Source organism: Balearica regulorum, chromosome 25 (genome assembly GCF_011004875.1).
Source record: "Balearica regulorum gibbericeps isolate bBalReg1 chromosome 25, bBalReg1.pri, whole genome shotgun sequence".
Classification (NCBI taxonomy): Eukaryota; Metazoa; Chordata; class Aves; order Gruiformes; family Gruidae; genus Balearica; species Balearica regulorum.
Window position 1 is genome coordinate 5,429,800 of NC_046208.1, and position 12,440 is coordinate 5,442,239.

Genomic DNA, 12,440 nt, shown 5'->3' on the forward strand with positions numbered 1-12,440 from the left:
GCGGCCGCCATGCTGGGAGCGGCGGAGTGTGGCACTGTGCGGCCGCCATGCTGGGAGGGGCGGAGTGTGGCACACTGCGGCCGCCATGCTGGGAGCGGCGGAGTGTGGCACTGTGCGGCCGCCATGCTGGGAGCGGCGGAGTGTGGCACACTGCGGCCGCCATGCTGGGAGCGGCGGAGTGTGGCACACTGCAGCCGCCATGCTGGGAGAGGCGGAGTGTGGCACTGTGCGGCCGCCGTGCTGGGAGCGGCGGAGTGTGGCACTGTGCGGCCGCCATGCTGGGAGCGGCGGAGTATACCGAGGGCGCTGTACCGGCTCCCCTCAGCGGGCAGTTCGTCCACATCTCCTTCGCTGTTAAACGAACAACTGCGGCCTCTTTGCCTCCCGTCTCAAACTACCAGGCTCGGAGTTCTTCCACCGCTTCGCAGCGCAGTGATGAAGGTACGCATGTCAGGAGCCCCGGCCTCCCCTCAGCAGCCGCCAAGAGGAGATGGCACACAGCCCCTGCGTGAGGAGCTCCACAACGCCTTGCTGCTGGGCCAGGTTTCCCTTTTGGATTTCAGTGCTATAAAACCTCATTATTATTAAGTTTATTTGCGCAGGGATCCACTGAAGGCCCGCACCACCCACCAGCTGAGAAGGGCCTGCCCCAGGGCAAGACTCCCGAGGGCAGTCTTTCAGCTTCAGTGTCGGCAGAGCGCATGCGTCGCCGGGCTGCGCGCATGCGCATTGACCACACAGCGTCTCGTCTCGCTTGCCTTAAACCGGCACTGACAGCCCAGTTCCGGGGGATGGGGCTGTGGAACCCCGGAACCTGGAGGGGGGGCAGGAGAGAGGCTGAGACGCAGTGGTGAGTGCTGTCACTATCCGGATTGCGGGGCGGGATGAGCAGGGGCCGGGCCCCGGTGCATGGCGGTCAGGCGGCGGACTCGGCCCTGTCGGGTTTCCTCAGGTCGGTGTCAGTGGTGCGGGGAAGGCTTGAGCGGAGGGGAGGGATGGCGGCCGAGGGGCAGCTGGGCCCCGGCGAGCTGCTGCTGCCACCCCCCTGGCCAACTACACGAGCGGAGCCCCGCCATGTCTCCCCGCCACCCCCAGGGCACCTGGGCCGGGCCTGCCCCGCCGCTCCCCTCAGGGCTCGCCATGGTGCCAGGCCCTGCCTTGCGCTGTCCCCGGCACGTCCCCTGTCATCCCCTGGGTAGCTTCGCACCGCAGCCTACACCTGGTTTTCCTCAGGCAGCACCTGCCCCATCCCTTCCAGGGGGTCACGGCCCCTCCAGCAGCGCAGCCATAGCAGCTCAAAGGGGCCTCGATTCCCCAGTGATGCACCAGCGACCCTGCTGGGACAGAGCCTTTGCTGGGAAAGGAGTTGCGATACCTCTCAGGAGGCGTCAGCCCTAAAAGCGGGCAGAGTCTGCTGCAGCTGGGCAGAGCTGTTTGTGGGGTGTAGGGAGTACTCAGGTTAGAGGGCACTAAGTGTGGCATGAAGCCTGGCTGCATCCCTGGGCGCTTGCAGTGACAGAGCAGTCAGACTTGTTTCTGGAAATCAAGATGATAAAATATTAGGCTATCATGAAGAATCCACTGCAGCTGCTTTTAAAGATAATCTATCAGTAGAGTGCCTCTTTAGCAAAATGTTCTCATGGGGGGAGGTGAATGTTTCAACATCATCTGCTTATAGCCTAAAATTCTGTTCCTCAGAAGGCCAGGAATTAGACAGGAAAGGGAGGAGAGAATGAAGATGCTTCCAGGGACAAAGCTCATCGTCCTGCCCTTGTCAGGACACTCTCACCTGTAGGTTCTGACTTTAAAGTACTCGGAAACCTTTACTGCAGATCATTTGGAGGATGGGAGGGATTTGAATGTGACATTTACATTATCTCTTAAAAGAGTCTATCGGTTCACTGCCTCGATAAGCTTTATTTTATATTTGTCTGTGGAATAGATTGTTAGCCCCGCCTGCCATTGGTATGGGAAGGCTGCATCTTTTGTCCAGTTTAATCCTTTATAATCTCCAAAATAGTTTGCCATTCAAGCATTTTTTTAATGTGCAAAAGTGAGTATACATATGTTGAGAGAAAATAAAATTTGAATTGTTCTTTTTATTTAAGGCTTGCAACAAAGAAGACAACTCGCTGTTCCACAAATCTTTTCCTCTGGGTCTCGGTGCTCTCTGCGAGCACGCCGAGTGAAGTGAAATTCATGTCTGAGGACCAGTCTTTGGGGCAGGATGGAGAGCTTGGGCTTGCAAGCAGTGACCCTTAGTGACGGGACGACAGCCTACATTCAGCAGGCTGTCAAAGGTAACAGTTCCTTTTTGGGCTGCAAAGTTTAAGTCTCTTGACTGAGCCTGTGAAATTAAAGTCGAACTTATCAAAAGTGCCCTCATGGCACGTGAAATATCATGCATCTTGCATGGTCACTTTGTACAGGAAGCTAGCAATTATCTGTTAGATCTGCACAGAATGCAGCAGAAATAAAACATGTCTCTGTTTTGGAAATAAAGCTTTGGAGGTGGGAGAGTTGTTGCTGTAGAAAATAAAGGTTCTGTGTAGACTAGAGTGAGCCCTGTTCTCTGTGGGGTAACTGGGGAAATGGAGTTCACACTATGGCCTGCAGGACTCTATTCAGCCAAAATTTCCCCTGAAGCTAAGCAGGATGTTTTACTTCACTGAGACACGTAGAATTTGGTTCACAGTAGTGCTTTTCTCACTTGACCAACACCAAGCTCAGCACCCCTTTAACTGAAGCGATATCAGTGCCAAATTCAACACTTTCCCTTATTTTGGTGTTTGTGAGGTACTGCTTCTTTCACCACCCCATTCCCAAAAAAAGGAACAGCAACAGGACGGTTGAGCTGCGAGGCTTTGTGTCCTGGGGATAGCTCTCTTGCTTTCTTTTCTGTGTGAACTCACTGCAAGTTTATTACACGTGCGGAGTTGGACTGCCTTGAAAACCACTAGGTTTTGTGACCAAAAATATTTTGCACCAGGTGAAAGCAACCTGGATTCCTCCTGTTCAAGTGGGATAGAGCAATGTCCTCTCTGCATCGAATAATTTGATAACTAAAACATTATTAAGGGTTATTCAGAGTTACGCTATTTTAAGAGTCCAGTCTTCACGACCTATCAAGGGTAGCAACACTTTAGGTCCCTTAAGGTCCTGTAATTTTTTTCCAAGAGTTGATCCTCCACCAAAGTAGAAGAAAATAAATCTTCAGGCCCCTGCTGATGCCGTTAAAAGCTCCTAATTGAATTTTTCTCCAGCACAAGTGTAATTGCTTTCTACTTTAGATCCAAAACGCTTAGCACACATCATTCTTTCTGCTTCTTGGCTTGTAGGGCTGTGAAGTGCAGCTTGTAAACAAGTGATGACTGAGGTTCTTTGTCTTGTATCCTCCTGTTTAGGAAAGGGAGGCTACAGCGTTTCTGGGAAGTTAAGTGCCTCTGTGGCTATTCAGGGAAAAGCTTGATAAATAACAGTTATAAGTAACAGTTTTGCTGTCTTCTGTGGGACTGGTTTCCCTGAGAAGATGCTGAAAAGGGGACAGCTGATGGCACCAGACAGACTGGACTCTGCAGGCAGTGCTGATGGCAATTTTTTAACTGTTTCAGGTGAAAAACTGATTGAAGGGCAAGTCATTGAACTTGAAGATGGGACCACAGCTTACATCCATCAGGTGACAGTTCAGAAAGGTGAGAACCATGAATTCAGCTCTTTCTTTTTAGAAGGATTTTGTAGATGTAACTGCAGTTGTCTGTGTTCCAACAGTCAGGCTCCTTTATTAGCTCTAGCTTTAAGAAGTCTGTATAGGTGTGGTGGGTTTTTTTCTTGCCGGTGTTTTTGAGGCTGAATGAGCAAGGACATAGAACATGTGATTTCCTGCAAAGTTTTTAGCAACCTGACAAGAAGGCAAGCTTGCTGGTGGTGTAAGCAAATGTTTCAGTGTTGTTTCACTTGTGGGCTCTCTTACAGCTGTCAGTCTGACAGATCACAAGTCTACAAGCAAGGCCAGTAAGCTGTGTGCTGTGTTTTTGCCAACTACAGAGCCCAAAGAAAGTTTGTTTCAGATGGGAGGAGTTGGACAGAAATTTCCTCTAAACCATAACATAATATGTTACTTCTGGAATAGGTGTTTGGGGGCGGGGGGGGACGACACTGCTGGAAGCAATGCCATCTTGGTCACTGACCCCTCAGCCAATGTCACCTCTGAAATGAGGTGACATTAATCTGAAAGGTGATGGGAATTAATTTCATGTGGCATGCACCAGAGTGGCACAGAGGGATTCTCCCTGACCAGGATAAGATATAAAAGGGCGGGTAGAAAGAGCTCTATTGCTTTGGGCAGTCCTTCTTCACCCTTCCAAGCTCCTTGTATGCCACCTCCCTTTTCTGTTCTCAAAAGGTCGCTTGAAACCCACATTCTATGCCTGGCTGTGCCCCTTTCCTCCCTTCATCCTCTTCCCCACCTCCACACACACACACACAGAGTGAGAGGGGTTTTCATTCTCACCTCTGCTTCCCATGCCATGGGATGTTTGTGCTCCTTTACACGCTCACTTTACACACTTTACCCATCTTGTCTGGGACATAACCTGGCATTTTGGAATTGTTGAGATACTACATTGTAGTAGTAGTGTTGTTGTACTGTTGCACCTAAAGCAGTGCAATGAAGCTATGCACGAAGCCTTAAAACCCTCATAATTCATGTGGGAAGGGCTCAAATAGTGTCTTAAAACCTATAGTTGTGGTTGACTTTCAGTGCAAGCAGGCAGCCCTGCTGTGTCCTCTTATGTGGGTGTGAATACTGTAGGGTTCAGGAACTGGTGCAGTATCTCCTCCATCCCATCCAAGTCTTCCAGTAAGGTGTGTGGATTTTTTTCTTTTCTTTTTTTAGAGTCTGTGGCTTTTGAAGATGCTCAGCCAGTAGTGTTGGAAGATGGCAGTATGGCCTACATACACAACACAGTGAAAGGTAAAGAGTGTTTCCTGTTCTTCCCTTGGCAGCTGGAGCAGAAGCTGCTAAACTCTCGTAGACTTCGAAGGCTGTAGGTAGCCCAGGGAGATGAAGAGTGCCTTGCACTCAGCAGCTTTTTTACATTTGATTTTATTGGTTTCCTCTTGCAGAAAGTTATGAGCCCAGCACCTTTGAGGCTGTCCAGCTGGAGGATGGCTCCACTGCCTATATACATCATCCTGTCATCATGCCACCTGGCAGCACCATCCTGGAAGTGCAGGCAGAAACTGGGCTGGAGGAGTTGGCTGGAGAGGAGGAAGACGATGCCTTTGATGTCGAGACCATGAATGCATTAAAGCAGTACGCCAGTAAGGTGAGGACGCAACGCTTCTTTCATGGTCTGCCAGCAGCACTGAGGGGCTGGTGCAGTAGTCCACGTATGGCTTGGGGTCTAAGTGTCCTCCCTTCATTAGTACTTCTGTATATTTGTTGTTCAGCAGTGCCAGCTTTGAGAGGAGAAACTGAAGAGGGTGAGAGTGCCACCACTGACAGGTGGCTGACAGTTAAGGACCTACAATGGGGCAGTTTCCCGCTGGACCCTCTATAGTTCCTACAGAGTGCCAGGCCTTTAACCTTAACCTGCTGCAGGCACAGATTTGGAAAGAGCAGAGAGCTGCTGTGATAGAGCTTTTTTTTTCTTGCTTTTTATGTCCCTCCTTGAGGATGTTTTCTTTCTGTTTGCTAGGTTTCTTGTAATGCCACCTGGGCACGATATTCTCTTCCACAGATGATTCAGGCAGCAGATCAAGACAAACCCTTTATGTGTCAGGAGTGACTAAGTTATGGCCACTATTCCCCTTGTTGACAAAGGCCTTGATAAACCAAAATAGCTTCAGATCCTAATGTGTTGTCACTGCAGTGCTCCATCTGAATGTCTTGGGTGCTGCCGTTTTCTCCCATCTTCATGGTGTGGTGTGAGAAGGGGCTACCAGGAGTGTGCTGACACAGTGCTCAGCTGGGCACCGTTCAGATTTGCCAATGGCAAGCTTTCTGCTGTGGTAGGACCAGCCGCCCCTAGCTCTTTGGAGAAGAGTGGGGTGGCACTGCTGATGTGAATGCCTTTCTGCTTGGGTTGTTCGCCTGCTCCATGCTGTACAGGGAGGTATAAACAGTACCTGTGCCTCTTTGCTTCTAGGTGTCTGATGAGGAAGAGGAAGGAGTGACAGACACTTGCCATATGAAGAGTGAGGATTCCAGCAACGTCCTTTCCCAGGTCTGAATTTTTCAGTGATGCGTTCCTGAAACTAGGCCAAACTCCTCTTGATGCAGAGCGCTTTGCCAGCTAGTAATTAAAAAAGCTTTGTGGCTTCTCTGCAAGATTAGCAAACATATTAGCTGCAAGTTTTACAATCGAGCTAAGTGAAGCACAAAGAGGTGAGTTACGTGTCTGAGAACACCCAGTGAGTTTGGAGGTGGGAATGGGAAATCCTGGTTCCTAGACCCCTGCCCTGTCACCTGAGTTTTACCATATGTGCACAAGCTGTGTTTGTAGGAACATGTTTTTGTGAGGATAACCGAAGGAGTGCATATGTAAGGCATGGAGGGAAACGATTTGTGTGGGCTTTGCAAAGCCTGCTGTAGTGGCTCACTGAATTTGTGTATGTCTCTCAGCAGGATTTGCAGGAGGAGGAAGTGCACAGCAATGAGAAGGGGCAGCAGGTTGGCAGCAGAGCTTTCCGTTGTGGATACAAAGGCTGTGGCCGCCTCTATACCACTGCCCACCATCTAAAGGTAAAGCAGGTAGCATGCAGTCATGCAGCGTGCAGACCAGACACATCCCCATGTTATAGTGCCAGATCAGAATGCTGCTATACAAAAGGCTGAGTTGTGTGCTTGGCTCCCCAAAAGATCCAGATGTGTTAATTGGCCAAGGTGAAATCCAACAGAGAACTTCAGATTCTCTCCACCAGCTCGATTTCTCCATGCTGTTTTCCTTCCTCCTTGTCTTGGACCTCATTTTAGGGACCTGTTCGTTCTTTTCCAGGTACATGAACGTGCTCACACAGGTGATCGGCCATATACCTGCGACTTCCCAAGCTGTGGGAAAGCATTTGCTACAGGTAACAGTTTTTCTTTAGAGCAAATTTTCTTTTCTGTCCAGTCCAAACCACCCTTGAGTATCAGCCCTGGCTTTTTTTTTCCCAGCAGAGCACAATGGACATAGCTTTTAAAGCCTTCTGAGAAGGAATTGTAGCATGTGAGACTGCCTGGTACTTGATTACGGACGGATTAAATGAGTTCTAGGAAGAAGCTGAGTTGTCAGTGATGTTGTGAGGCTGTTTGGATATTTCTTCCCCTTCACCTCTGCAGACACTGGACAGACATTCAAAAATGCATGAACTGAGAGGTGGTTCCCAGCTTGCCATATTATTTCCTTCTCGTTTTAAAATTTAATTGTTTTGTTTGTTTTTTTTTTTCCTGGACAGGGTATGGGCTGAAGAGCCATGTGAGAACACATACCGGTGAGAAACCGTACAAGTGTCCAGAAGACATGTGTGGCAAAGCTTTCAAAACCTCTGGGGATCTACAGAAACACATCCGGACACACACAGGTGAGCAGTACAGGAGAAAACTGAGCTCCCCATTGAAAGGGTCTCCAAGATAAAGGATCGCTTCAGCCTTTGTCCAGGATATGCCTTTTTGTATCTTAGGTGAAGCAAGGCAGAACCAAAGTTGTCTTCAGACAGAAGTAGATGACTCGTAGTAGTACTAGGGATTCTCGACTCAGTTACGAACAGCAGAGCAACAGGGGTAGAGATGCCAGTGTTGCTAGAGGAAATGTGCCAGCAATTGGGTCTGATCTGAAGTCTCGTTGGTGTAATACTGTAGAGCTGTGAAGGGATACAGGTGTCCAGGGCATTCCAGGTAGCTGTGTTGTAGCAGGACTCTCATCCACGTTCCTCTGCCAATGCAGGTGAGCGTCCCTTCAAGTGCCCGTTTGTGGGCTGTGGCCGCTCTTTTACCACATCCAACATCCGCAAGGTTCACATCCGAACGCACACAGGCGAGCGGCCGTACATGTGTCCGGAGCCCAACTGTGGAAGGGGCTTCACCAGTGCCACCAACTACAAGAACCACATGAGAATCCACACAGGTAAGAGGAGGAGAGGGTGAAACGCAGACAGCTCCTCCCCAGTCAGTTGGGAATGTGTGGCACTGGGGAAATCTGCGTGACTCAAATGGTCAGTCCCAGGTCAGGCATTGCAGGGGCAGGTCTGGGGGGTAGCCAGGGAGTTAGAGGAAATAGGAATTGCTTTATTAGGCTGATTATTGTTCCAGTGGTCTGTCTCCAGCTATTCTCTCTTGATGGACAATCCCTTCCCAGAGTGTGAGGAGGGTGAGTGGGTTAAGCTCTGCTCTGTGGCCTCTGCCCTAGGAGAGAAGCCGTACTTGTGCACCGTGCCGGGCTGTGGAAAGCGTTTCACGGAGTACTCCAGCCTCTACAAGCACCACGTGGTCCACACACACTGCAAGCCCTACACCTGCAATAGTTGTGGCAAGACCTACCGCCAGACCTCCACGCTGGCCATGCACAAGCGCAGCAGCCACGGCGAGCTGGAGGCCACGGAGGAGAGCGAACAGGCCCTCTACGAACAGCAGCAGCTGGAGGGTGAGCAACCACTCTGCTACCACCCGTGGCAGGCTTGGGTCAGGCTGTGCAGCAATGGGGAGAGAGAACAGCAAGAGACTGTGGCCGCTCCCCTCTCAGACCCAGGTCTGTTGCTGTGGCCTCCTGCCTCCCCAATCACCCAGATCTGTGTCACAGACGAGACTAAAGGGCTCCCCATGGTCCTCAGTGTGTGTCACAGGTTGGGATTGGACTCCTGCCCATCCTGTGGTACAGGCAGGGGTAAAGACCATCCTTCCCAGGCCAGCACTGGGCTGTTGTCGTCATGATCTTGTGCTCTTCTGTGCTGGCCCTTCAGGGAACAGGCAGGTCCCAGGGTCAGGCATGTGCTTTCACACTCTGATTCACACTTCTCTCACCCCTTTTGCTCTTCCCCATCCCTGACTCAGCTGCTGTTGGTGACAGAGGCTCCCCCCTGAAGAGCCAGCATATTGCTTTTCTGTCAGAGATGGAGGAAGAGGAAGAGGAAGATGACGATGGTATGCCTACGCAGGTCTCACTTATCTCTCAGGATGGGACAGAGCAGGTATGGACACTGACAGCCGCCAGCATGTGGGGGACAGCAGTTAACTGAGTAAGAATCTGCCTGTACTCGGCCTTGGTCTTCTCTTTAAGGCTTTTTTCCAGTGTAAAACAGACCTTGGGGCTTTGAGGGCTCTGTCGGTCATGAGGACTCCCTCCTTACAACCTTACCTCGCTGCTGCAGTCCTGATGTGGAGGGTGAAGAATCGGCCTGTGCTCCACGACTTGCCTTCTTGCTGGACAGGGTCTAGCAGGCGTTTGCCCAGGCTCACATGTCGCAGCTCTTGCCTCCCAGCCAGCTGTCGAGAGGCAGCTCCCAATCACTGCTGACACAGGCTGTATTTGAAGATTGTTTTTTCATCATTTTATAAGCCAGTACTTTTCTTGTACTTCCCTCCACGAGCTGCCTGTGTGCTGACTAGGAAAAACTCCCTTCTGTGGCATGGGGCAAAGGAAACAGCTGCCACGAGTAACACTTGTTTCCTCTTAGTCTGAGATGCTCCCTGCTGCAGCAATGCACAAGCTGTCACTTCAAAGCCCAGAGAGAAGATGCTAAAGGGGAAGGGAAAATGGAGTAGGGCTGAAGACTCAATGTCTGCGAGTTCTGTGTCGATTCTGTCCGTAATCCTGGGCAGTCCTTAGAGTTCTCTGTGCCCTAGGTCTTGCATGCAGAGGAGGAGGGAATATTTCATCCTTACTGAGACCTTTGTGTTGCTAAACTCAGGAGTTGCGTAAGGCTTCCTGAGAAGCCATCCTGGCTGAAAGCATCTGCTTCTATTCCTGCCCAGGTCAGTTTGTCGCAGGAAGATCTGCAGGCCCTGGGTAGTGCAATCAGCATGGTGACGCAGAGCGATGCCCTCGCCGTGCCCGAGGAAGAGCTGGCAGGTGGCGACACACACACCGTGACTGTGGCCAACACGGATGGCACCGAGATGCAGCCGGTACAGGCAAAACTGGGACCTTCCCTTTTCCCTGTGGAGAAACAGCCTCCTAGAAGGGAATTGCATTTTCTTTTAATACGTAATTGTTTTTCCTAGGTTACCATAGTCACTTCTGGGGCAGTCATGTCTGAAGAGTCAGCCATCACGTCCCTCTGTCATCAGCAGGTGGCATTGCTGGCTACCGCCAATGGCACCCACATCGCAGTGCAGGTACCACACAGCTCCTTCCACCTTCCCCTTCACTCCCCCCACAACCCGCTGGCTTCAGCACTTACTGCATCTCCTCTTGCCCAGGGTGCCTGCTCCCTAATTCCCAGATGCCCTGTGTATAGAGGAGAGCAGGGATGTGCTCCTTGGATTGCAGAATGCTCCTTTGTAAACAGCCTTTCCCCATCGTGGCTGTGTCTCTCTGCTTTGCCCTGCCGCTTTCCCCTGTGTCACCCACTGCCAATCCCTCGCACCTCTGTCCTGCTGGGAGCTGCCCTGAGCAAGCCTGCGCCTCCTGAGCTCACCTTTTGGGAGGCAGGACAGTGTTGTATCTCTCTCTCTTTCCTCCACCAGTTAGAAGAGCAGCAGAGCCTGGAGGAAGCCATCAGCATGGCCGCAGCAGCAATCCAGCATGAACCTGTACCACTTGAGGCAGCCGTGTCTGAGAATGGGTGCTGAGAGTCCGCAGGACGTCCCGGGCAGGGAGAGCAGGCAGCCCCAGCCTGTTCTCCGTGGGGACATCAGGAACTGCAGGAACCACGCCAGCTGGCGCACAGGAGTGCGGTACACGAGCAAGGGAAGGTGTTTGAGACACGCGGCACAGGCGGTGAGAGCTGGTGCCACCAGCGTTGGGCTACTGGAGTGACCCTGTTCGAAGGCCTCTTCTCTCCAAGGAGGGATGTCGAAGATGCTTGGCTGCTGCCTTCTCCTGGAGGTTCTACCGTTTTCGTGGGCTCTGAGCAGCAACTTTCCTGCTCCTTGCCTTGGGCACTGACTCCTCTGTCTGGAGGAGATGGCAAATTGTGTCTTCCAGTATTTATTTCTTCATGGCTAAGATTTCGAAGACCTGCCAGTCTCCTGCAGTAGAGGTAGAGCCACAGAGATTTCAGCACTCTGCAGGAGGGCAAAATTGGAGGGCAAAATTTGGAAAGGCCCTTCTTGCCCTCTCCCTCTAGGAATAGTCCAGCAGCTCCCCTTTCCTGCCCACCCCTCCAGGTAAGGGACAAGTGGGCAGCATATGCACAGAAGCAATAAAGCCCCATCAAAGCAAACCCAGGCTGTCCTGGGTTCGGTGTCTGGAGTGGTGACTAGTTCCCGCTGCTGGAGCGAGGCACCCGGGCTGGCTCCGACGTTAATTCTCCCATTTCTTTATCACACTCTGCTCTCGAGCAAGCTTCCTTGGCAGACTCAGCGCTGTGGAGCAGAGCAAAGCACTTCCTCTACTGAAGCCAACCAGCATGTGTTGGGGGCTGAGCTAGCCTTGGATGTAAATACTGAGTTGAAATAAAAACAAATTAAAACATTTCTTTTTTAAAAAAAAATAAAAAAGCACACTTCTCTATTTCAGTCCCTGGGGCCAGTGGTCGGATGGGTGGGTTTTTGCAGGTGTAATTATTAAGGACTTTTAGGAGATTTGTTGAATTGAGTGAAAGTGCAGTGATTGTCCAAAACCAGCACTGAGCAGGGGTGCGAGCAAGGTAAGTTGTAGCCTCGAACTCAGCCTGTGTCTTCGAGGGGCTCAGAGCTGTCCCCTGAATCTCAGATCAGGCCTTGGCTCTTCCACAAACTGCAAGCCTAGATTGAGGCAATTGTGTCGATACAAGAAAATGTGTCTGTGAACGCATCCTACAACCCTCTGGGCTGGTGACAGAGACCCGGGCTGGCTTCCTCAGCCCCACGGGAGTAACCTCAGCCCCAATGCTGCATACCTCTGCCCCGGGCGGTTTGTGGGCAAAGCCAGCGCAGAGAGGACGGCAGACCCATTTAGGTTAGAAAAGACCTTTTAAGATCAAGTCCAGCCGTAAACAGAATGCCAGCGCAAGGCTCCCAACAATCTGGTGTTTTGCTTTGGGGTTTTTTTTTAATATATATATACCTGAGGAGTTTGCAGAGGTTACTGCAAGGAACGGGCATAACCCAGGAGGGCTGCAGCAGGCTACATCTCTGCTCGCCTTCCTGGGTGGGACTGATCCCGAAACAAGCAGGGCTAGAGCCCTTCCAAAAGCCTCCTGCTGCCGGGGGAAGATCTTCATTTAAATCCCAGAAGAGGAAGCTGCTATTTGCATCAGGGAGGGGATTTCTCTCTGCAAAACACGAATGCCAAGAAAGCTTTTGATCTCTAGGCTGA

General features: G+C 51.2%; 1 protein-coding gene across 8 annotated transcripts; it reads left to right on the forward strand.

The window, feature by feature from the left end:
* Positions 1-331: 331 nt before the first annotated feature.
* ZNF76 (zinc finger protein 76) lies at positions 332-11,641 on the forward strand. 8 transcript variants are annotated; one of them, XM_075775726.1, is made up of 16 exons: positions 860-952; positions 1,699-1,791; positions 2,109-2,300; positions 3,612-3,692; positions 4,895-4,972; positions 5,125-5,327; positions 6,150-6,227; positions 6,626-6,745; positions 6,999-7,074; positions 7,441-7,566; positions 7,929-8,108; positions 8,391-8,624; positions 9,032-9,168; positions 9,953-10,105; positions 10,202-10,315; positions 10,667-11,641. In XM_075775726.1, the coding sequence occupies exons 3-16, from the start codon at positions 2,228-2,230 to the stop codon at positions 10,769-10,771; spliced, it is 1,758 nt and encodes a 585-aa protein (XP_075631841.1). In that variant the 5' UTR covers positions 860-952; positions 1,699-1,791; positions 2,109-2,227; the 3' UTR covers positions 10,772-11,641. The 8 variants fall into 8 exon arrangements, with proteins under 8 accessions (XP_075631843.1, XP_075631842.1, XP_075631845.1 ...); XM_075775728.1 differs by lacking the exons at positions 860-952; positions 1,699-1,791 and adding an exon at positions 332-441; XM_075775727.1 differs by lacking the exons at positions 860-952; positions 1,699-1,791 and adding an exon at positions 729-850.
* Positions 11,642-12,440: the final 799 nt, after the last annotated feature.

Excerpts from the sequence above, each read along its gene's own strand:
- ZNF76 (XM_075775728.1), top strand. The coding sequence starts at position 2,228 with ATGGAGAGCTTGGGCTTGCAAGCAGTGACCCTTAGTGACGGGACGACA. Across the intron at positions 4,973-5,124 it reads CATACACAACACAGTGAAAG|AAAGTTATGAGCCCAGCACC; the intron begins GTAAAGAGTGTT and ends TTCCTCTTGCAG. Across the intron at positions 5,328-6,149 it reads TAAAGCAGTACGCCAGTAAG|GTGTCTGATGAGGAAGAGGA; the intron begins GTGAGGACGCAA and ends CTTTGCTTCTAG.